Raw genomic sequence first — 23,770 nt, 5'->3', positions numbered from 1 at the left:
TTTCCAGGCCAGCAGGGGTTCTCAGAATTCTCGAATGCAAGCACCTCTAACGTACAAGTCTAGGGCCGCGTGCACCCAGATAACCACCCCGCCTTCCCCGCTGCAGGGGCACACAGTGGTCATGGAGCCTTTTCTCCGGGAGGGTCCACGTGGATCTGAGATCCAGCCACTCAGCTCAGGCCCCGGCGCCGACTGAGCTCTTGTGCGTTTAAAGAAAGTTTAAGGGACATCCCGGCTCTCGGGGAGACAGCAGGGCAGGACTCCCGGGACTGTTCCTGGGACCTGGTCTTCGCTCCTGAATTCACATTGTGAAGCACCTCTTAGAGCCAGGCTGGGTCCAGGTGCCCGGAAGCCATTAAACAATAGGGAATCTCTGTCTCCCTGGAGCTTACATTCGGGGGAGCGGCACAGAGGGAACCAAAACAAAGCATAGCTGGGTGGTGACGGCAAGCCGGAAAGAGGCATGATCCCGGGACTTATTTCACCAGTGAGCCTGCTGAGGGGGAAGGACAGCTCGGAAGTGGGGACATCAGCCCAGCGCTTCCTGGCTGGCCAGGCCGCTCTCTCCAAGGAGGTCCGGTGAGGGCTGACGGATGAGGTCCTTGACTGTTGCTGAAAACCATCGCAAGACTTCTGGCCATGCTGCTCAAATCCCCCTTCACAGATCCCTGCGCCTTTCCTTCTTTATTTATCAATCCTGTGTGTTCACATCTGTCAGCTCGTTTACACTAAGCTGCAGTGTTCATCCGGGCAGCAGGCAGACTGTGTATCAGATGCCCGGTTTAGAGTCTACCTGTCTACGTACCACGCCATGCAAACACGCGTGCACACACACACACACACACACACACACTCCACAAGCCCACTCATCCAGGGCCGGGGCTCACCCAAAGCACCCTGGTATTAAAACACTGACGTCCTTCCTCAGCGGAGGAATCACAAGCCCCAACTTCTGCCCAGCCTCTCCTGGACCACGTCCGAGTCCCCTAACCCACCAACATCTATGGGGGGGCGCCGGGCACAGCAGGGCTCTGTAGCCTCTGCTCTAACTCCTGGGTGGCTGGGCCACAGTGGACCAAAGGTAGGCAAGGGACAGGCAGTGCCTGGGGATGGCCCATCCCATCATGTGGTCCCTGTGAGAACTCGGACAAGACCCAACTTCCTCCTTTGTAAAACAGGACTTACAGGGTCACTGAGGGGATACAGGGATGCTCTCAAGGGCCTGCTGTAGCGCCCAGATCAGAGACACATGACTAGCAACCACTGGTTTAAAACAAGGCACTCCACCTTCATAACAGCCCTGTGAGACCAGCGGACTTAGTAAGGTTATTTGATGGACGTAAGGAATTTTTCCAACTTCGCTCCATTATAATTGGCCAACTTGACACTCCACCCAGTATCCTCTGAGTCAAGATGAAAAATATCATAATAAATCCTTACTTTAACGTGCTAATTTGCAGATCTCATACAGATTGTGTTTCTTTTCATTCTCTCCAAAATATCAAAATACCAAAATCACTGGTGGACACCCATCTGAAAGGGTCGCCATGAGGACTACATGAGTTAGAACCCTCAGAGCGCTTAGAACGGTCTGGATATCCGGGGAAGGCCGGAGGAGCCGTGCCTGTTACCACTGCGGTCAGCCTCCTGTGGGATAATCACCGCCAGCCCCTGAGCAGCCGAGAAGCTCCCACGGGACCGCCAGGGACCCAGGGCTTCAGACGGGAGCGAGGTTAATCTCGACGCAGGGCGTCCACCCACAAGGCTCTGAGCGCCCAGGCGGGGGGCCCACCAGACCCCCGCACCCACCCTCGCGGGGCGCCCGTGAGGCCCCCGCACGCACCTGGTGCAGGGCGCCCACCACCTTGCGCGCCTCCTGGTAGGCGGTGTCCGCGCTCCAGTGCGCATTGAGGGCCTTGAGCGCGGCGGCCAGGCGGTTGTGCTCGCGCAGCCACAGCGTGTGCAGGGCCGCCAGGGCGGGGACCTCGCTGGCGCGGCCGTCCCCCGCCAGGAAGCAGGGCGCGCGGGCCCCGGGGGCGCCGGGCCGGGACGCGCAGGCCGGGGGCGCGGGCGGCGGCGCGAAGGGCAGGAAGGCGCGGCCGGCGTCCCGGTAGCGCGCGTTGACGAGCAGCAGCCCCTCGGCGCTGGTCCAGTTCCGCAGCCGCTGCTCGGAGGCCGGGGAGCTGCCGTACACGGTGGACGCGTCCAGGAACGAGGTCAGCCCGTTCATCTGCTGGCGCGGGTTCGCCCAGGACACGTTGCCGAAGAAGGCGCCGTGGGCCCCGGAGCCGCAGGTGGGTGACGAGCGGTAAAAGGGCAGACAGGTGGCGCCCGCGGCCGGCGAGGCGCTGGCCTGGAGCTGCGGGAAGGGCACGGCGGGTCAGCTGGGGTGCTGGGCCCCCTCCTCAGAGACGCTAGGCGCCCCGGGCCGCCCACCTCCCTCCAGCGCCCCAGGGGTCCCGTCCCTCTTCCGCGGCAGCCCTTCTCCTCCCAGGGTCTGGGCGATGAGACTGGTCGGCATTGCCTTTGCTCTGACTCATGCGGCCGTGTGGTGGCGCCCACTTCCCCCGGCCCCCCAGGTCTTCCTTTTGGGGTGTTCTGCCTCGCCTGGGGGCCACCTCTGCGGACGCCAGGGGTACCCCGTCTGCTGGCTCTCCTTGGCCCACCAGGAAGCCCCTCCTCTGGCCTGTCCGGCCTTCCTAGCTCAGGGCGCCACATGCGGAATCCTGGCTGCTCGGCCAAGGTTTCTGGAACAAACGTGAGTGAAGACCCCCAGCCCCAAGCAGTCTCTGCTCCTAGGTGGAAAATGCCCCTTGCCAGCCTCGGAGATATTTTCTTAGGAGAAGTAATTAAAAACCCTGCCTGTATGTCTCTTACGTTGCAGGTCGGAGGGAAAACCAGAGCAATATTTACAGACAACAGTTCTGCAAAATCTCTGTCGGAAGTTCACGGCGCCTGCTCTGAATCTAGCGGTTGTATCCCCGGTGGCTTGTCTGTTAGGCACGCGCGTGCGGCCGAGATTCAGGTCAGAGCGCGTTCTCTGCTGCTGTTTGCGGCAGCGGAACAGCAGCAAAACTGGAGGCGACTCCAGTGCTCATCAGTAAGGAAATCGGGTTAAACAGGTCAAAACGCAAACGCGGTGGGATAGGGAGGGTCATGAAACCCAGCCTCTGTCCTTTTAATGAGACAGAGAGGAGTGTAAGAACTATTGCCAGGTGACCCATACCAGGTTCAGGACGTGTGCACAGTAGGACACAAAAACTGTAAGGTGTAAGCACACACACACGTGATCTTACACACATATATGTGCAGACAACTTCTGGCAGGAAACACAGGAAACTCATTATGGCTGTTGCCCCCTGGGGACAGGACCGGAAGTGACTTGTGTCTGAGTTCTGAAGACAGCACCTCTTAGTTTCATAGTAAAAATGAGGAAGTTTAAAAATTCTACCTGTATGGGAAAACACGGGCTTCGGTTCTCACAGGTCCGCTGGCAGTCGGCCCCGCCCCCGAAGGCAGCGTGGCTGGCGCTCTGTGGCGTGAAGGCCAGGTCGTGGTCAGTGTACTGTCCCCACGCCATCAGGAGGTCAGAGTACTGGGCGTCCTCCGTCACAGCCTCGTTGGAAACGTGGATGACCTGCCTGCTCACCTCCCGGACCTGGGCGGACAGACCAGCTGTCACGTGTGGGAGGCCGTCCTGTGGGGCGGGGGGAAGCAGACCCCTGGGGTGCGGTTAGCCCGGGGGCTCAGGGCTCCACGCTCATTCACAGGACGCTGGCGCTCCTGGGGCAGGCTGGGGTCCCTGGGGGCCCCCCGGCTCTCCTCCCCGACGTGCACGGGTGGTGATTTAGGGCCGAGTCGTAGTTTCCTCACTTGTAAATAAACATAAAAATGCTGACCTCTGGGGACTGTCGTGGGGGTTACACTGAGTCATCTAGCGATTAGTGCCATTTAATGCTGGGCCTAGAGGGGCAGAGCCCTGAGCCCGAGGCTTGTTCCCAGGCCTTGAGGCCCGGTGGCCTTTGCCTGGCCTGAGTCAGAATTGTTTGGGATCGGTGACTTTCTCCTTTCCACTTTTTTGTTTCTGAACCAGGACGTCTACAGCTCAACTGTTATCCCGTGCCCGTCCCACCATTGCATTTTGGGGGCAGGCTTGCTTTGTGGTTTCATAGGCCCCAAAAGAGGGGAGTTTTGCCCCCGGAAGGGTCACACCCAGAGCTTCCCCATCCCTGATTCAGATTATTCAAAGGATGAGATTTGGGGGTCTGAAAATGGTGAGATTTAGATCAGGTTTGGGATTTTGAGTTGATGCTGTGGCGGGCTGAGACTTCGGGGAGCCTTGGGATGGGGGTACATGCAGTTTGCGTGTGGAATGGATATGACTTCTGGGGTCAGAGGGGGACTGGTAGGCAGAGTAATGGCCCCTGCAGATGTCCATTCCCCCATCCCTGGAGCCTGTGAATACATCACATGGCAAAGGGGACTTGGCAGACGTGGTCACTTTAAGGACCTCGAGATGGGGGTGAGCCTGGATTCCCAGGGGTCAGATCTAACCACATGGGTCCTTAGACTCTGAGACCTTCCTTGGCTCAGGAGAGATGTAACTTCAGAGAAGAGGCGCAGAGAGACGCAGCCTTGCCGGCTCCGGGAGGGGGGATAAGCTGAGGAATGTGGGTGGCTGCCCCCGGTTTATTCACTGAAGCAAGCAGTCGAATTGGGGACAAATGATGCATTTTTGGACCCGAGTGCTCAGTAGATCAGGTATGAGTTTGTTTGGCAAAGGATTTGCCTCTGGGAGTAGGTAGCAGTTATCATCTTTGCCGCTTAAATGAGTGAAGTAATCAATTATAAGTGTCTTTGAACGTGTCTAGTCTTGTACCTATTTGTAAAGAGTCGAAAGCTGGATGAAGGTTACCTCTGTGTTGCTCCACTCGCTGGCTGAGTGGCTCTCATCTATCAGGGCCAAGTGTCCGAGCCATAAGGGGAGCAGCCCTTCTCCACCCCACAGGGGCCGGGAGGCCCATCATATAAGCGCCCGCCCAGGGGCCGGCCCGACTGAGCGAGGTCTCATCAAAGCCTGGCTCCCTCCAAGGTGAGGGGAGGTTTGCTGCGTTCTGGGAAACCAGCGGCACTCACCGGGGGCAGGGGGAACCCGTTATACAGGAAGTGTGGGTTCCAGCCTCTGGGTTCGCTGATGCCGTCTTCGTAGGCGGGGGGCAGCCACCTGGCCAGGGCTGTGTTGGCGGCTCCCCACCTAGGGTGGTCTCTGTGGAGACAGTGGGGCTCCGTGTTTGAGTCGAGGAGGGACGAAGCAGCAGGGCCGATGCAGTGAACTGTCCCCAGGGACACAGTGGAGCCGGCGCCCCTGGGGTGATTGTAGAGGGCGAAGCCTTCTGTCCAGTGGGGACCACACGCCCCCGTGGTGCTGAGATGCTTCCCGGGCTGTAAGGGCGCAGGTGGTCTCGAGGGAGCTGACTCCCAAAGCCCGCATGCACGTGCCCTCCCTCCTCAGCACCTGAACCTGGGGCGTCCTGCCCATCCGTGTGTCTCCCACCTTCGCTGCCCAGTTTCCCTGCTTTTCCTCTGAAGGCTGCATCTCACTCGGGAGCTCACCATGGGCACCTCCCTGGGGCTCCAGACAGAGTCACACCTGAAACCCTGCCGTGCTGAACATGCTCCCATCAAAACTCCTACAACCACCTGGGCAGGATGCCCTTTCCTGTCACCTGCATTTACCTTTAGGACAAAGTTTCTGCTAGAAAGTGGAATCTTTGGAACTTGCTGAAATGTCCTAAATTCAGAAGTGAGATGGTTGTATTAATACATTTATTTGAATCAAAAATAAGTCAAGCTTTTTCTGAGAGGAAGCATCAACAAGTCTCACTTGGTTCAGGGATTTGACAGTGAGCATGGACTCGGCCAATTAAGGTAAATGGGAATGTTTTCCATAAACAGACTGATCTGCAGTTTCCTTCTATTGGTCAAAATATATTTTGACGAAAATATAAAGTGCATCTGATGAGGCAAAGTTGTGTCTAATGACATTCTGATTTTACAGCCTACTCACAGTGGCCTCTCCCGTTGCGGAGCACAGGCTCTGGACACGCAGGCTCAGCGGCCATGGCTCAGGGGCCCAGCCACTCCGCGGCACGTGGGATCCTCCCGGACCGGGGCGCAAACCCGCATCCCCTGCATCGGCAGGCGGACTCTCAACCACTGCGCCATCAGGGAAGCCCTTCAGACTACTTTTGAGCATGACTTTTGAGTCATGCAGGTGCCTCTAAGTCAAAGGGACCAGTATCAATAGGAACCAGTGTGTCCCAGAAATGTTTCCAGCAATGAGGAAATGAGAGACAAATGATAGGTAACTAGTACTTGTGAAAATCACATATGAGTAGTAAATATATACGTATGTGATCACGTATGTAAATGTATAAAATAAGTACGTGACTATGTAACATTTAGAAAATACAAGAATAAAAAGCCTAGAGAGAATACGTAAAAGTAAAGGACTATGTAAAAGGAGAAAATAAAATACTTTAATCATAAAATAGCCTACATTTAGAAGAAAACCATCAGACAAATTAGAATGGAAATGTTAGTTCAAAGACAAAAGAAAAAAAGGGGAATTTTGTGTTAGATAAAAATTTGTTCTGTTTTTAAAAAATGGATTATTTGGGTACAAAATTGTTGTGGTGTCCAAGGCCCCTCAGCCTTTATCAACACATCCCTATGGCAATAATAGCCATGGGGGTGTTTGTTTGGTGGTTGCAGAATCTTCCAGAAAGAAAGGAGTGAGGCTGGAGTTTGCAGGTGGACAGGAGACAACTTTGCTGGGTTCTTTGGGGTCATGTAGCAAAAGCATTTGAATTGGAAAAGATTGGGATCTAGGCTTTCTAATATTCTTTCCCGCATCTGATGTGTAGACACAACATCTAGGGAGTGAAGTCTACAAGAATCATGGCAAGCTAAAGGATTTTTAAAACTTTTAAAGTATTTGTAAATGTAAATATTGAAGAATTAGTTGCTTTGTTTTGACACTAAATTATTTTGTACCATTGGAGACACAACGTCCGCCCACCATTCTTGTATAAATGGGGCTGGTTTGGATGCTCTGTCCAGAAGTAAAGGAACCATGGGCTGCCGAGAACCTTCTAAGCTCTTGTTTGAGGCAAGAGCCCACAGTTCAGGCAGGGACACCCCGGGGTCCCTGACGCTGGAGAAAAGGGACTCTGTGGCTCACTCCCAGCCCTGCCGCTGTGTCCAGGGGCCACTCAGGAATGATGAGTAGCAGTAGGTGGTGATGGTTACTTTTGCACGTCTGAAGGGACAGTAAGTGGGGATCATTCTAGTTTTAATACTCCGTTGGTCTCCAGCACAACCAAAGTGGCTTCATTTGCAAAACCATATGGGACAGTAATGCATTTAATCAGCTGCAGTAAGTCAGCTTTAATACGGAGTTCTGATCTGTTACAGTTGGCCTGTCTTTATTGAAATTCCATAAAGTGAAGCTCTTTCACTCAATTGAGAATAACGAGAATGCTGATTTAACTGCTCAGGGGACTGGGTTTGTTTGTTTGTTTGTTTGTGTTTTTTTCTGATTGACGGTCATGTTTCAGCAGCTTCCGGGACATCACATGGTTTCTGTGACCGTCTCACCCTCTGGTCGGGTCAGAGCCCAGCCTGCTCGGCAGGACCCAGGGGCACCATGTGGGGACCTCGCAGCCACCAGGCAGGGCCCCCTCCAGGCTTCCGGCATCGCTCTCCGATGCTGCTAGGCCGGAGCAGAATAACCGCGGCGGCCCCAGAGGTCAGCTTTCACCAGCACGTGCTTCCTTGAGTAGATCTGGATTGACGACCACATTGGAAATGGTCGCAAGGCTGACGACAAGCAGGTGACACGTCTCTGGAGGAGAGTTTCACGAGGGAGCCAGGTGTCTGCTCCCCCCGCGGCTCCACGTCACTGGGATTTGTTTGAAACACCAGCTGCTGTCTCTCAGACACGAGGCAGCTGAAAATCTGCTCTGGGGGCTATTTTTATAACAAGTGGATGTGTGAACATTTGAGGTTGGTGTGGGCAGGTTTTGAACTAGCAAGTCTGAGCCTGCAGAGAGAATCGGCCACCTTGGGGCCGATACTCAGCGGCCCTTGTGCCTCATTTATAAAAGTTAGCGAGGCTTCAGGGTGGTATCACTTGAGTTTTCTGAGCAGGTATGCTATGTTTGGGGCAGAAAAAAAGTATGAAGTCCCTGCTGGTCCTTTGGATCTAGTTGCTGTAAATACTGTGACACAAGATTCAATCGTCATCACGGAAGGAAAGAAAGGGACTCGGCCTCCACCCACAGTTCCCTGGAAGGTGCGTCCCCCAGAGCCCATCAGCAGGGGGCGTTGGCTGCCCCCTCCTCGGCGGGCGGTGGGGTGACAGCAGAGAGCGGAGCCGGGAGGGGCGCCGTGGGCAGAGGAGACCCCTGACCCTGGTCCTGCCGTCCATGACCCCACATCCACCTGCAAGTACAGTTTCCCCAGAACACGGCACATGGGGCCCTGGGGGCCCTGGGGGCCCAGAAGTGGTTGGGGTCACCTGGAATGTTTGGGGGTTGCCAGAATGGACTGACCTTCTGGAAAGAGCGATCAGAGTATGAGACGGCCTGAGTCTGTGGTTGAGAGTGGACAGCAAATACACAGAAAAAGAAATGGAAGAAAGTTGGGATGACCTTATGATTAGCATCGCTGGTAAAAGTGGTACCTGGTTGCCAGGAAGCTGAAGACTTTTAAAATCTGTGTCTTATTAAAGATACACACAGGAGTATTGGAAACATGGGCGTAAGGAAGAGGCTTGACCACTTCTTAATATAATGGAGTCAATATTGTCCACTTTCTTTAATGAAACCTCAAACAATCTATGGGGACTCTGCCCTGATGACACCTGTCATGTTCCAGTACAACTTACAGGTGAGACCGAGGGCACTGAGGAATTACCTGTTGTTGCAGGCGCCCGTGATGAGCCTGTACTTGTTTGCCAGGCAGGTGTTTGGACATCTGGGGGGAAGCATGTAGGGCTGGCATCCGGACAGGTTTGCAATCGTTTTCAGTAGATCTTCTGATAAAACATCTAAGGAACAAACACCAAAGCTTCAGCCCTCGATTGTAATAACAAACCTACCTGACGGGGTCAATGTTCTAATGTGATCGGGATTCCCACAGAAACCTCCTCATTCTTTGCAGGAAGCCCTTCCTTCTCCTTGAAGTCAATCCTCTCTCATTTAACCCCCTTGAGTGTCCTCGTTGCTAGGAATGTGGGGTTTAAAATTTATTTTTGCTTTGCGATCTTTCAGAAAAGCAGTTCTGAGAGCTCTGACCCCAGAGGTCAGCACTTCTCGGAGGCATCCGCAGCCTCGCTCGTGGAATCTCCAGCGTTTGCCGTGCCGCTCTGCTGAGGCTGGGGGCCCACGCCCTGACCTCAGAAGACGGTGAATCCTGGCCTTTATCCTCCCCGCAAACCCTACCTCAGTCAAGTTTCCTAACAGCATCCACGTGTCCATCTACAAAACCCTTCTTTTCTCCTTCATGTTGATGTTTGGTTCCTTCTCATAAATCTTTCTAGGTTAGGGCCCCAGGAAACAGTCTCTTATTTTTTGCCATTTTTGTTGCTGTTTATTTGACAAATCAAAGCAAAGACCACTTTCTTGTCTGTTGGTAGAGGGAATCACTGGTTACTCTCCAAGATGGTTTGTATAAATCTTCAAAGATAATGCCATAAAACTGGCCAGATCCCTATGAAATCAAGATAGAAAAACACTGGAAGACACGCATCCCGTTTTCAAATTAGAGAGAAACAAAACTAGCTTAATTAATGTTCACTGAACAACCTCTATGGAATGACTGTATGTGGACAGTTAAATGAAGCTTAGACTACAATTTTTATTTAGTCGATAGAGAAATACACATTCCTTAACAAGGTGAGTCTTTGTACCAGGAAACGCTCAAGCACATGCGAGAGTCTAACAGACAAAGTCCATGAAAAGAACCACAATGGGGCTTCCCTGGTGGTGCAGTGGTTAAGAATTTACTTGCCAATGCAGGGGACATGGGTTTGAGGCCTGGTCCGGGAAGATCCCACATGCCACGGAGCAACTGAGCCCATTTGCCACAACTACTGAGCCCGTGCGCCACAACTACTGAGCCCATGCGCCACAACTACTGAGCCCGTGTGCCACAACTACTGAGCCCTTGTGCCTAAAGCCCGTGCTCTGCAACAAGAGAAGCCACCACAATGAGAAGCCCGCGCACCACACCAAAGAGTAGTCCCCGCTCGCCGCAACTAGAGCAAGCCTGTGCCCAGCAACGAAGACCCAATGCAGCCATAAATAAATCAATAAATTTATTTAGAAAAAAAGAACCACGATCATAGCTATGTTAATACAAAACCAATGTTAGGAAACATCCCTAGGGGAGGGGTGCCAACATTTGACTGTAGATACTGTTTGGTGACGAACTGATGGGGAAACATTTGGGTCCTTTCCCTTTCACTAATTCTGAAATTTCTAGATTGGCTATGCTGATAGATGAAATAATAGAAAACATCCTAGACTATGGGGTTCTTCAGTTCTGCACCACAGCCTGGCCCAAACCCATCAGTCAAATACACCCACAGACTTGGGCAATGGCCTTGCAACTGTACACCGTGAACCCGAGGCCGGCGGGACCTCTGACTGCAGTCACTGCTACCGGCGTCCCAGCTGCACCGAGACAGGATCGCGGACCAACAGTCCTTAGAGACAGTTTTCAGCTGCTTCAATAAAAACATTTCAAATGGATCTTTGGTTGCTATAAAGTTGATTAAACTTACCTTCTAAGTTTAGTATCTGAGAATTCAGGTTAATCCCGATTTAGCTGAGTCTGTCTCATTCTAAAAGCTAAGTAAATCAGCATTAAACTAATCTACAGCTAATTGGGAGGAAAAACTCAGAGACCAAGTAGCTCATGGTACCACACTGAAAAACGTCTCCATAAGTTCATTAAAAATAATCTTGCTTTTTAATTCCTCATCATTGGACTTAGAAATATGCCTAGGATCGAAATCACTTTCACTCAGTATCTTAACATCATCAGAGCCTTTGATGGGATGCAGCTCGCCCCTCGTGTCTGCTGGTTCGCCTGTGGCCAGCCGAGTGGACGGCCAGTGCTCCCAGAGGCCTGAGCAGGACCCTGAGGCAGTTTTCTCAGGAGAAGCGGGGCTGCTGTCCCCGTCTTCCTGGAACACACTGCGTCCCACGGAAGTGAGTTTCCCCCAGGTTCTAACCAGGTCGGTCGGGGCCTTGAAAGTATCCCTCAATCATTACCACAGAGCGGGACACTTAGGTTATCGAGCTGCTTCTCCAAACCCCATGTGAACAGCAGAGAAGCAGTGATTTCCCAGACTAACAAAACCAAGCTACGGAGCCTCTTAGAGAACCGCTCATTTGTCCTGTGAACGAGTGGGCATCGCGCCCTGCGGGGACTCCCCCGGCCCCTGCGCAGCCCTGCCCGGCCCTGACCTGCCCCCTCCCCCGGGTGCTCACCTGTGGGCGGCCCAGACAGTGCAGACCCTAGGTGAGCCCTCCTCATTGCCTCCTGCACCGACACCTCCATGATGTCCGCCGCCCGGGACGCCGCGCGGCTGGTGGGCTCAGGGAGTTTGGAAAAAGACAGAAGCTGTGACGGAGAAATGATTTCTCTTTTGTGGAGGTTTCTGGGCACAAAGAGGAGATGTAAAGTCAATTATTCTTTTATGGTGTTTGGTAATTACTTACTAATCAATCACATGCACCTTTACTTAGTACCTGCCCGGCGACAGGCAGGTGGGGATTCAAGGACCCCGTCCACAAGGACCGTGGGATTTGGTGAAGGGATGGGACCCAAGTGTAGACAATCTTCCAGTGTTGAAAGGTGAGGAGAATGACCGATGTTTGTCTTTTACAAACATGCGTAGCCAACTCATTTGATGCTCATAACAGCTGTGTGAGATCAACCTTCTCATCACAGTCCAGTTAGTGAGTGGGTTTGCTAACGTTGCCTATACCTGTACCATGCATTGCCATGAAAACCATACATTGCCATGAAAACTACGTTAAGTTGGTTTCAGAACCCTTTTGACAATGGCTCATCTGTGTGTGCGCCGCTGATTCATTCTTCTTGGTCACTTTGTAATATACTTTAAATTTTTGTTGAGATAAGGTCGTCTCACTTTTTATGTTGACAGTTTTTCTAGCTTATTGTGCAATACTGATTTTTAGTGTTATTTAAGGGTATTTTAAGTGCTAATTAATGTTTCACTGAGAGTATTACTGTGGATAAATAAATTGATTTTGTAACTTGAGAAAACAACCCAGTTAGACATGAGGGTTCCAGCTGATGGATGGGGCTCTGAGAGCCAGCAGCCTGTCCTGGTCCCAGGCCAGATGTGCTGAGGCTGCGACCCTGCTGTGTCCCTGTCAGTCACGCATCTCACGGCAGGTGAGCAGGTGATGGAGCTGCTGGCGGCGAGAACTGCAAGTCCTGCCGTGGGCGCCCCTCACCCTCCCGTCCCTCTGTCCTCTCACGAGGGTCCCCGGCCTTCGGGATTCCAGCATCTCCCACCACAGGGGACCCACCTGCCCACCAGCATTTCAGGGCCCGGGGACCCCTGGAGGGGCAGGACCCAGGTGGCCTGTGCAGGAAGCTGCCGTCACCTGGTGGCCCCTGCAGGGTTGCACCACTGAGGCCCCAGGAGCCCGTGTGAGGACCAGCTCTAAGCCTAACCTGAGAGCCGTGGGGGCAGAGCTCGGGGGCAGGACACCCCCTACCACTGCTGCTTGGGTTTCTGGTTCACAGCCCTGAGGTCTTGGGGAAATGGCCCAGTTGTGCTTCAGTCGTTCTGCCAGCTCTGAGCAAGTGGATCCTTCACACGTTTCCCTTGTTACTAACAGCCTGGAATGTGCGGCGCCCACTGAGCGGAGGTGGCGAGCAGGTGCCGGCGGAGCACTGACCCACATTACTCCACGTCTGCAGTTACTGCTCACCAAAGCGCAGGAGACCAGGGCTAGGCGGGCCCATTTTACAGATGAGGAAGGCGGTGCACCAGGATGACAGCCCGTGACTGACGGAGACGGCGTTGAGAACCGAAGATCTTACACACACGGCACGCTAGACACCAGCCAGTGCGCGTATAGACGTACACGATAGAGAACTTAACGTGGGAGCGTGCTGGGCTTGCCAGCGTGTTTCCAAAGGTACTGTGAGGCCGTGAACTTTGAGAGGCAGAGCTTTTCCTTACAAGCTCCCACGGGCTCCAGGCTCAGAGACGAATGAGGCCGTTGCTCAGGGCTGCCCACCCATGCTGGCGTGTGTTTCCACACCCTGGACGCCGCGGTAGATGTGACATTGGCCCCCAAAGACATCCAAGTTCTGACCCTCAGGCCTGTGAACATGTTCGCTTCTACAGCAAAGGGAGTTAAGTTGCAGGTGGAATCAGGTTGCTACTCAGTTGATCATAAAAGCGGATCTCATCCTGGATGACCCAGGTGGGCCCAGTGTAGCCACAGGGGAAGGTGACAGTGGAGGGAGCTCGGGAAATGGATGTGACAGCTCCAAGACGGAGGAAGGGGCCAGTAGCCAAGGGATGTAGGTGGCCTCGGGGACGTGGAAAAGGCAGGAAACACATTTGTTCCTGAAGTTCCAGGAAGAACATGGTTCTGCTGACACTGTGGTTTTGGGCCCGTGAGGTACGTGTTGGACTTCAACCCGCAGGACGGTAAGGTAATAAATTACGTTGTTGTAGCCACTGAGTTTGTGGTGATCTGTTACGGTGGCAGCGCCCGCGGGCTCTGGTCCTGCAGGGGAAGCCGGGTCTTTCTGGGAGGACAGAAAGCCTGGCCTTTACTGGAAGGAGTCCTTAACCGCGCGTCGGACAGTGAACAAAACTCTGTCTTCCAAGGCTGTTGGCTGTGTAGACACCCTTGGAGAGCCGTCTGGAGGGAGGCAGCCAGGGCCCCTTCTCAGGAGAGCTGGTGTATAAGAAAACAGACAGGATCTTCCTGGGCCACCGCGCACCAACCCCTGGGCCCTTCCCCAGGCTGCGGCCGGCCGGAGCCCCAGGGCAGCAGGCGGGCCTGTGCGGGCCTGGAACTCACCTCCCTGTTTGCTCAGGTCTCAGTGGGGACAGCCTCATTCCCAGGTTTCTACTGTTTTTCTTCTGCTGTTACTAAAATCCACTGTGCAGCACAGTCAGCGAGTAGCCTTTGTTCCAACATTTACATATGAAACGAAGCCCCCAGGCCACAGGCTTTGCAGCAGGTCAGTTCCCCCTCGGGAGAAAGCAGGTCACCTCCGAGAGGACGGTGCAGCCTTCGCTGCGGGGGTGGGGGGGGTGGGGTGTCCAAGGAGGCTCAGCTCCTTCTCTCCATAGGGGTTGTCAGTAGCTCTTCCCCCTTTTCATGGGTAGTTGACATCATAGTCGTGGACACACTAACAGAGTCAGACTTCAAGAGATTTCTTCTTTCTTTCCCCTTTGATTGAAGTTTTTATAAAATAAGCAAAACTTAGTTGCAGCCAATATGGACAATAGGGCCTTTTTCTGGTGGAATAATAGAAATTTGAAGTAAACCGACCTCTGCCTTGTGATATTTTGTATCTTGAGACCTTAAATAATTATTAGTCAGATTCCAGTAAATTAACACACTTGTGAAGATAAAACCTGCTTTTTAAATTCTTGTGTGTTTGTCGTGTTTGCTTTACGAACATCTAATGTGAGACTATAATACTCTTAATATTGATGTCATTTTTATGTTTAACATGAAGGTGTTTCTTAATGATTTAAAAGGAATGCGGGGCAGATTTAATTCCTAGGTAAGGTTACAGCTGTGTCGCAGAGCCCGGATGCTGGGGCCGTGCGTCTGGACCCCTCCTGCCCCCTGGGTCTGAGGCCAGTTCTGCAGGAGCCAGGCTCCCTCATCTGTCTTTTGAACCAGGATGTATTGACCCCTGGCTGCATCACTCCCTTTGCTCTGTTCTGCTAGAGAGAGAATTTGAATACGGTTCCTCTCGCTTGTTTGCACGTGACCCCAGAAACGAGAATAAGCTCATGTGAGTCTCAGCCCCTAATCTGTAAGGTGGAGGACACTGTGAAGAAGACAGTGGGCAAATCGCTACGCCCCAGGAGCCGGCGCACCTCCTTCCCCCTCCCGGGACGGTACCTCCTCATCGTGGAGTAGACGGCCTCGTCCACCAGCAGCTTGCTCGCCTCCACGATGCCCCTGGCTCGACACTCCTCCGTCTCTCCTACGAACGAAGCATCCCACTGTCAAACGCAAAGTTCACCAACTCCCCGCCACGCGCAGCCGGATGTAGTGACAACCACGCGGCGTCTGGGCCCCTCCTCCGTGGGGTCCTGGGTCCATTTCCCCATCTTACGTGAGTATTGGTTCCTCGCTGGCGGAGACCCTGGGGATGGGGAGGGGAGGGACCCAGCACCATCTTTACGTGGGCAGCCCGGCCATTCCTACTTCTCACCTGCCCTGGCCACCTCCAGGGATTCTGAATAACTTCTTTTCTGAGCGTTTTAGTTACCTAAACCAGTGGTATAGAAAGTTCATAATAATAGTTGCCTATTTTAACTTGTGCATTTAAGAGAAGATAAACTACTCCAATACACCAGCAGTTTGCAGTGAAAAGACCCTTATTTTTTATTTTAGTTTTTAGTGCATGTCATGTTTAACAAGTTCTGTGGTATGAATGCTTGCGTTTCCTCAGAATTCGTATGCTGACATCCTAGCACTCAATGGAACAGCGTCCGGAGGAGGGGCTCTGGGAGGTGATGAGGTCGTGAGGATGGAGTCCCCATGATGGGGTACCTGCCCTCGTATAAGGGACCCATGAGCTCCCGCCCCTTCCTCCAGGCGAGGACACAGTGAGAAGAGCCCGTCTGTGAACCAGGAGGAGGGTCCTCACCAGAATCTGAAGGTGCTGGAGCCTTGATCTGGGACTTCCGGCCTCCAGACTGAGAGAAGCAGAGGTCTATTGTGTATAAGCCCCCCAGTCCATGGTTCTGTGATCACAGCCCAAATAGACTAAGAAAATAATTTAAGATTCCGTCTTGGGGTTAAAACGTGAGGTTCCAAATGAATATCATAAAGTAGGCAACTCCTTCCAGTAATGCACACAAGGAACTTCTGTTACTAAATTACCTTTTGCATAATCAATACTTCATCAAAGGAAATGCATCCATTTCTAAGAATAAATAGAATATCAGAATATTCTTGAACGTTACACATCTAAGTAGAAAGAAAGCTATTTTCAAAATGGCAAATTTCCATATCTTTAGAATTCCATAGGCATAGCGTATTCCAGAAAATACATTAAATTCCTGAGCAAATTTAGGAGGATTAAGTTACCAGATAGCTTTTGTCCTAAAATTTAACGGAAGATTTTGTTGCAAGAAGAAGTAAAGGGACTCGAAACTGTAAGAAAAGTTTGGGGGATTCAGACGGCAGGTTCCTGGGAGGCGGAGACCTTGTCAGAGTCCATCCTGCATCCAGGAGCCCAGCGTGGGGTCTCGCCCCCGGTGGACCCACAAAGGCACCTTGAAGGACGTCGGGTTTCGCCTGCAGCCCCTCAGTGTCCTTCCCCAGCCATCAGCGCACATTCCACAGCGTGACTCCCTCTGGTCCTTCCTCTGTGCCCCCTGCGCTCCTCCAACCCCGGGCTGGTGGAGGGCACACGGGGCGGAAGCGGCCTCAGCTCGGCCGGGTCCAGGCCACCACGGCCATGGGTTCCTGCCGTGGGGTCTGAAGCACATGGTGGGCGTGCGGCACAGGAAGCGGGCAGAGCGGGGGAGTCAGGGGGACCCCAGAGGGGCCATAAGCCTGGGGCTGCAGAACCCGCAGGAGAGGCTGGCCTTTTCAGGGACCCCTGCCCTGGGGCTGGGGGGGATTTCACTCAGCTCTCAGGAATGGGAGCCCCACGAAAGCTCCGGGTTTAAGGCCCTGTGACCTTCATGTACTTCCTTTCGTTTCCGTCCAAACCCTCCGTCCACATTTTTGTTTCTGAGGTCAGCCTGGCCCTGCGTTGGCCAAATGCACTGACCCCCCTGCCTCTTAGGTCTCTTGCAATGAGATCCACTGCTGGCTCTTCCCAGGCACCGGGCAGTTATTTGAGAACGGATTCAGTAAAAAGAAAACTGTTTGTGTGTCACCACTGTCTTTGGAATTAACAGTTGCTAGAGAGATCCTTCCTTTTCTTGACGATATTCACATTGTCATTTCAGCGTAATCGATCGTATTTGACTTATTCTCCAGTATCTTTCCTTCCTATGAAGTAGTTTGCCGAGTTCCTGAAGATAGTGTTACAGGCTTTCAGATTATTATCTCTTCAGATATTGCATAAGAAATATATTTTTGTGCTGAAAATTCCCCATAGAAGTGTAGTTCTCGTCTTGAATTGCCTCCAGTCTCTGCCAGTAGCGGGCGGATGTGACCCGTGTCGTCTCCTCCTCACCGTGTGGGGTGTCAGGCTCATCTCCCTTCCTGGCTCTTCAATCACCTCCTTCAGCTGCTGCTGGGCAGCTACCGGGGCACGGGGTGGCGTCCAGAGACGCAGCGTCCGACCGTAGGACCACAGACTGGGAGATCTGGAACCTAACCTCTTCTTTTCAGGTCTGAAAACTAAATCCGAGGGAGTTTCCTGATTCGTCTGATCTGGAGACATCAGCCTTCTGAAGACGGGTACCACCCGAGGGGGTGCGCTACCCATAGAAGGTCCCCTCCGAACATGGGCATCTCATATGGAAAGAGCTGGAGTTCAGGAAGCCGTTACGCAAGAAAACACTACAGGCCAGAAAGAAGGAAGTCACTTATGTCCAAAGAGTGACTACTAAAATAACAAGGCAAGAGTGCTGGACTCTTCCTCTCTGAGCTGTACTCTCGACTAACTCCGAGAACGTGGTTTTGCTCTGAGCTCTGTGTTTAGTCCTGACTTTAATGATACCTGTTTGCTGAAACCCAATGAACTGGAGTAAGTCTGCCAACTTTCCTTGTGAAACAGATTCACTCATCAGGCTGGCTTCCCAAATCCCCCATCTGCAGCAACGCCTCTGCTGCCTCTTGTTCATTTGCATCTGATTCTCTTGTAACAGCTATGATGTGTTGGAACACACAGATGATTGCACTTAAATCTTGACTTTGCACAAACACAAGAAACGAACCCCAGTCCGTGAGGTGATGAACTCACGTGGTTTCCATGATAAACGCGCTATTCAGCGCTTTTGTGAGAGGACTTGAACTCCTGCTGTGCAAACCTGCCTACGGTTCACAAACTGATGTGACACCTAAGGACAGCTGTTCCTGAGTGTTTATCAACCAGGCTCAAACGCGTGTGTTGTTTCCACGTGCAGACCTGGGAGGTGAGGGTGAGCATGGCCACAGCTCCGCCGTCTCTGAGACCCTCGGGACCTCTGCTTTCTAAGCTGTGAACGGGTGACTGGACCCCACTGGCAGGTGGAGATGGACGTCTGTGGTCCAGCCCAGACCTGGTCCTCATGCCCGGGGCCCCCAGCCGGTTCTGAACAAGCGACAGGGAGCAATCCAGCAGCTCGTGTCACAAAGTCTGTGAACACAAGTGACATAAACCCAAACGCAGACAAAAAGTCTGGTGGGATCGTCGTGGAAATTTTGGCTACAGAGAAGTGTGACTGATAAAAGTTATGTTTCAAAGAAAGTTCGACACTTCTATATATAAAATAGACAACCAGCAAAGACCTACTGTATACAACACAGGGAACTATACTCAGTATTTTGTGATAAACTGTACGGGGAAAGAATCTGAAACAGTGTATATGCATGACTAAATCACTTTGCTGTACCTGAAGCTAACACGATATTGTAAATCAGCTATTCTTCAATTATAAATGAATAAATAACTAAATAAAAAAGGAAGTTAACCAGTGCACAATTATTTTGTTTAAAATGACCATTGGCTCGTCAACTGGGAAAAAAAAAATCATTGTATTAAAGGCTGTAAAAGTGAAACACTGTAAGACTAAGGATATTTTCTAAATAATTAATTTACAAAGTAAACAAGTAATTAGCCAGCTTCAAAATATTCTAATGAACAATAAATTAGGCTCCAAATTGCAGCATTTTTATCAGATGCTATACTGTGCGTTAGTTATATATATACTGAAAGTCTGAGGAAAAAAATAACCTCTTAGAGATGGGGAAACAATAAAAAAATTGCTCTAGCAAAGCTGTAGATACGCCTTTCCCAATTTTTAAAAAATATATGATTTCTAAAACTAAAAAGTCTAGTGAGCAGATATATTATATTATATATATATTATATATTTATATATATTTATATATATATTCTGTTGAATGGCGTTTACTCATGACCCCTTTGTCACTATGGTTTTGTAGAACGAGGACTGTAGTAAATATCAGATGCAATGACCAGTTCGCAAAGCGTTTGCTGCACCCGTTTGCTGCGATGGGTTTGCTGGGCTGGGAGGAGGGGGACCACATGGCTGGAGGGGATTTAAATGGAATTGGTTTCTGTTTTTTTCTAGTTCGTATTGTCCAGGCACGATGCACTCAGTACTTTCACTGACACTCGCAAATAGAACTGTGGTGGAGAATCTTCCGGTTTTCTCCATTTTACAGAAGGAGAGTGGCCCAGTCAGTAGTGGGTGGGGACAGAGCCTGACCCCGGCCTCCTCATGGCCATTTCCTTAAGGAGCATATGGGTCTGCAAAGGACTTTGGTGCCACTGCTCATGTGGCCCTGAGGCCCCCGCGTTCAATGAAACTGGAGACTCCATGGCTCTCAGCAGGAGACACCCTGGGGTGGGCGTGGCTGCGTGGACTCAGGCCGCCCATCAGGCCTGGAGGGTGATCAAGGGGCCCAGGGCTCGGGGGAGAGGCCAGGGGAGCAGAATGTCCAGCCCTGAAGAGCCCAGAGGGGCGAGCCTGCCCGGGGGACCCGTGTTGCACAGGCTGGTGATCAGAGAGCATCCTCGAAACGCCCTCTGACACCCTGCTCCAGTCATATCCCTTCTCCGTGTTTGGGACCTTTTTTTCCTTTTTTTTCAAAACAGAAGCAGAGTTTGAGCTGTGATGATTTCAACCACAGCATAGCTATACCTTTCTTAACGGAATTTGACATTGTAGCACCCTGATTCCAGAAAATACAGCACAGAAGTGATTTAATGAAAAATGATTTTGTGATACAGGAACAAACAACTACGCCCAAAGAAATGTTTTTCAAATATATGAGTAGGTAAAAATGGAAATTTTCTATTGTGTAATCATAGGAAAATCAGTTATTTTTCAGAAAGAATTGTATTCTAATCCTTCTAAAATCAAGAATTATTGTTCTTTTCTTGGAAAGTGAAAGAGACACTGAAGAGGTCTTACCTGATTCTGGAGAACCCACGATGCTTCCTGTTCTGGTTGCTGAGAGCAATAACGTTATGATTTCAGAAGACCATAATTTATTGTTACTCACCCCAAAAGAGGTCCTTGTGTCTCAGGATGAAAGAGAAGACAGCTCCGGCACAGGCCGCGGCCAGCGTGGTGCCCAGGACGGCACGAGCTCCCATCCTGCAGAGGAATTGAGAGCATCAGGTGGTCAAGGGCACGGTCAGCCGCTCAGTTAGAGTCCCTGCCGACGACCCTCCACGCGCTAGTCCCTGCGAGGCAGCTGCTCTCAGAAGCTTGGGTCTGAGCGCTGGGGGCTTCTGACCCACATGTCTGCGGTGTGGACAGGCCTTACCCGCCCAACTATTTGAAAACAGATCCCTCCTCTTGGGCAGCTGTGGTCACCAGAACAGCTCAGTGACAACCTGTTTTATTTCATGGTGATGCCCTAATGCCGTAAAGCTTCTGGGGATAATTACAGGGAATAAAACAAGTCTATTTCCCATAACACATCTCTGTAGAATTTTAGAAAATGAATAATACAGGGAGTTCAGCCTTTAGAAAAGAGGCAAATAAAATTTCCAAATGCACGTGGGATTTCCTACAACATTCTTTTTCCTGCCTATAAACTGATTTCAGAATTACGGAGCTGTTAAGACAAAGCAAAAATTCCAAATCCATCATTTCCATTTTCTCAGTTCTTCTTCTCCTAGCCTCGGATGTTCTGCTGCTATCTTGGGGCCACGAACTTTGTTAAACGGGGTGGGGCTGACAGGGCATCCTGGGTGGAGTACGTGTCAGGGCCTGCTGACCCGCGAACCGACCTGGCCGCACCTGCCGGCCGCGCTCTCTGCACTGAGGTCACAGGAAACCTAACAGTCATCAGCCCCGCGGCTCTGCTCAGACAGCCCCCAGATGTGCCCTGAGCCCACAGAACAGCCTCCCTTGAACTGCTTTACAAGTTTCAGTGATGGATTTCTCTCAGAAAAAGGAAAGCCAAAACGTTTCACAGCCAGACCCTCTCCTCCACTCAGCCAGAGGTAGGTGTGCAGGACAGGTGACCCTGGACGTGCCCGGCTGCCCAGGGCCTGGCCTCCGGCTATAAAGAGGCTCCAGGCTCCACTCCCCGCCCACATCGCCGGGCTGGACCAGCTCCCGTTCCTGGGTTGGCTGGACGTTTACCTCTGTGTTTGCACAGAAGGCCGTGTGCTGGCCAGGTGTGCGTCCATGTGAGGTTGAGCCTCTGGTCCTGGAATGAGGAAGAAAGGGAAAGAATGCATATGTGTCGGGAAAGAAGAAACCAAGTACAACCGGCCCCTCGTAACGCTCGCACTGTCCTCTCTCTCGCTTCTCTGAGCTAAACACCTTATGAGAAAGAGCAGGTTTATCTTCAGAGGCAGCGGCTCCAGGAAGCCCCGCCGATGCCCTGCACCCCGTCTCTGAGAGGGCGTGAAGCACGTCTCCGGGTCTGTGGAGAGCGTGGGGTTTCTGGACCTCTCCACTTCCCATCTGAGTCTTGGGTTCTTCTACATGAAAATCACTCCTCTTCTTCCTGCTCTTTTTCGCTCTCTTCTTGGGGCCTTATTCAAACTTGGGGATATGCTCCCTCCAGGAAAGCTGAGGTTAGACGCTAACACGTGTGTGAGGCATCGGGACACCAGGACATAGTTGAAGCACCAGAACGTCACGATTAGCACAGGAAAGGTCAGTTTGAAAGTAACACAGTAAATGAGTTAGAAAAGCAGGTGGGGAATCGTCAACAGTCATGGTAATTTCTCCCTGAAATTGTGGGAACAGGCTGAGACAGTGAGATGAAGGGCAAGACTCAAGGCCCCTTCACAGCAAAGCAGGGACTTGGTGACTTGCTTCCCTGGGAGCAGGGAGGGGGCAGAGCCAGGGCCCCGCCAGGCTGAGCTGCTGGCCTGAAGTCGTGGAGATCCCGCTTCTGACCCTGGGGAAGCCAGGGAAGGAAGGGAACCGGGTGAGAGAAGCAGAGGTGACTGTTCGGGTTTGGACGCTGGACTTGAGGCACTGGCTGTGCCCAGGCAGCCAGCTGGGGCATTTGGAAACACACTTGTGTAACTTTGGGTGGAATTTGCCTGAAGAGGGTCGTGAACATAGATGAGGCAGCTGGATGTGACACGCGGGATGGTTCAGGGAGAACACAGGGACGCAGAGGGGTTTCTTTACTGGGACACCAGCTGCTGTCGGCCTGTGTTTAGGGCCCTGGACGTGAGGACGATCCCAGTGGAGACCGGATGTTCCTCTGAGTCCTTGGCTGGCTCAGGGCAGACGCTCAGACGGGTGGCCTTGTGCACACACCTCAGAGGCCAGTGCCTTGACGTAACTGTTTCCACGGGCATCTCGTGCCGGCTGGCTGCGCCCAGGAACAGCAGGTCCTTGTGCTCAAGTCGCCCTCCACGACTGGGCCCAAGATGTTCCGTGACTCGCGTCAGAGCCTGGAGTTTGCATGGTGCCCTGTGGGGATGAAGCACCCACGTCCCACTGAGCCTTCTAGAGGTTCCAGCTCACTGGTGTCCCCACCCCACGTCCTCACACGAGGGGTCAGAATAGCACAGGGTTGAGCAAAACACAGCAGCCTGAGATGGAATCCGGGACCTGACGCTTCGCTCTTGCCGGTGCGCTGAGGCCTTTACTGTTCACCCTCCCAGCCCTGCCCCGAAGTGGAGGGTCCCAAACAAAGGTCCTCTTCCTCCAGAAGAGACAGAAGAAGGTCGCATCATTCTTCTTCCTTTAGTGAATTCGAATCACTCCAAGGGGTGATAGAAATGTTAGCGGGTGTTAAGGCGGCAATGTGCTTTTCCGGTTTATTAAACGTTCTGACGAGCTCAGTTTTATATTGTGCGTTAAGAACACTGATATTTGGCGAGTTATAGACAAAAAACTATAGGACTCTCCTGAAATACCTGTATCATTTAACTAACTGCTTAAAGACAATCTAGGAAAAGGTATCTTTGGGGAGACTTTTAAAAAGCAATTGTGCCCTTTTTAAAAAGAAATAAAGAAAACATTTTGGCTTTTGTTAAAGTAACAGTTACACAAGGAAACCTATCTGCTTGGTCAGTCTGGAAAAACCAGCTCAGGGTTGCACTTTCGAGAGGTATTCGTTGCATTTCCAGCTGCCTTTGAAGGGCCCAGAGCATGTGCCCTTTTCAATGTTCTGATAAAACATTCTCCAGCTTCAGGTAGTGAGACGTTGACAGCCCCTCACCACATACGCACACATCCCAGTCGGTCACGAGGACTGTGGGAATTTATTGATGTGACCGTCTTTCTAAAGGTATTTTAAAAGTCACGGTACATATGATTTGCCCATGTTCACGT

At 51.9% G+C, this 23,770-nt stretch overlaps 1 protein-coding gene across 1 annotated transcript in view; it reads right to left on the bottom strand.

The window, feature by feature from the left end:
* The window catches only part of TPO (thyroid peroxidase), a gene marked incomplete at both ends in the record, with an annotated part of 45,088 nt that extends 24,481 nt beyond the window's left edge, over positions 1 to 20,607 (bottom strand). Inside the window, 7 exons of the mRNA XM_082851282.1 lie at positions 1,844 to 2,359; positions 3,452 to 3,658; positions 5,137 to 5,266; positions 8,980 to 9,112; positions 11,562 to 11,731; positions 15,213 to 15,297; positions 20,514 to 20,607. Of these exons, the coding sequence (XP_082707408.1) occupies positions 1,844 to 2,359; positions 3,452 to 3,658; positions 5,137 to 5,266; positions 8,980 to 9,112; positions 11,562 to 11,731; positions 15,213 to 15,297; positions 20,514 to 20,607 (1,335 nt within the window). The remainder of the gene's footprint in view (positions 1 to 1,843; positions 2,360 to 3,451; positions 3,659 to 5,136; positions 5,267 to 8,979; positions 9,113 to 11,561; positions 11,732 to 15,212; positions 15,298 to 20,513) is intronic.
* Positions 20,608 to 23,770: the final 3,163 nt, after the last annotated feature.

The sequence above is a fragment of the Leucopleurus acutus genome (genome assembly GCF_964270905.1).
Source record: "Leucopleurus acutus genome assembly, chromosome: 12".
Lineage (NCBI taxonomy): Eukaryota > Metazoa > Chordata > Mammalia > Artiodactyla > Delphinidae > Leucopleurus > Leucopleurus acutus.
Note: the sequence above shows the minus strand (reverse complement) of the source record. Positions and strands in the feature narration are given on the sequence as shown.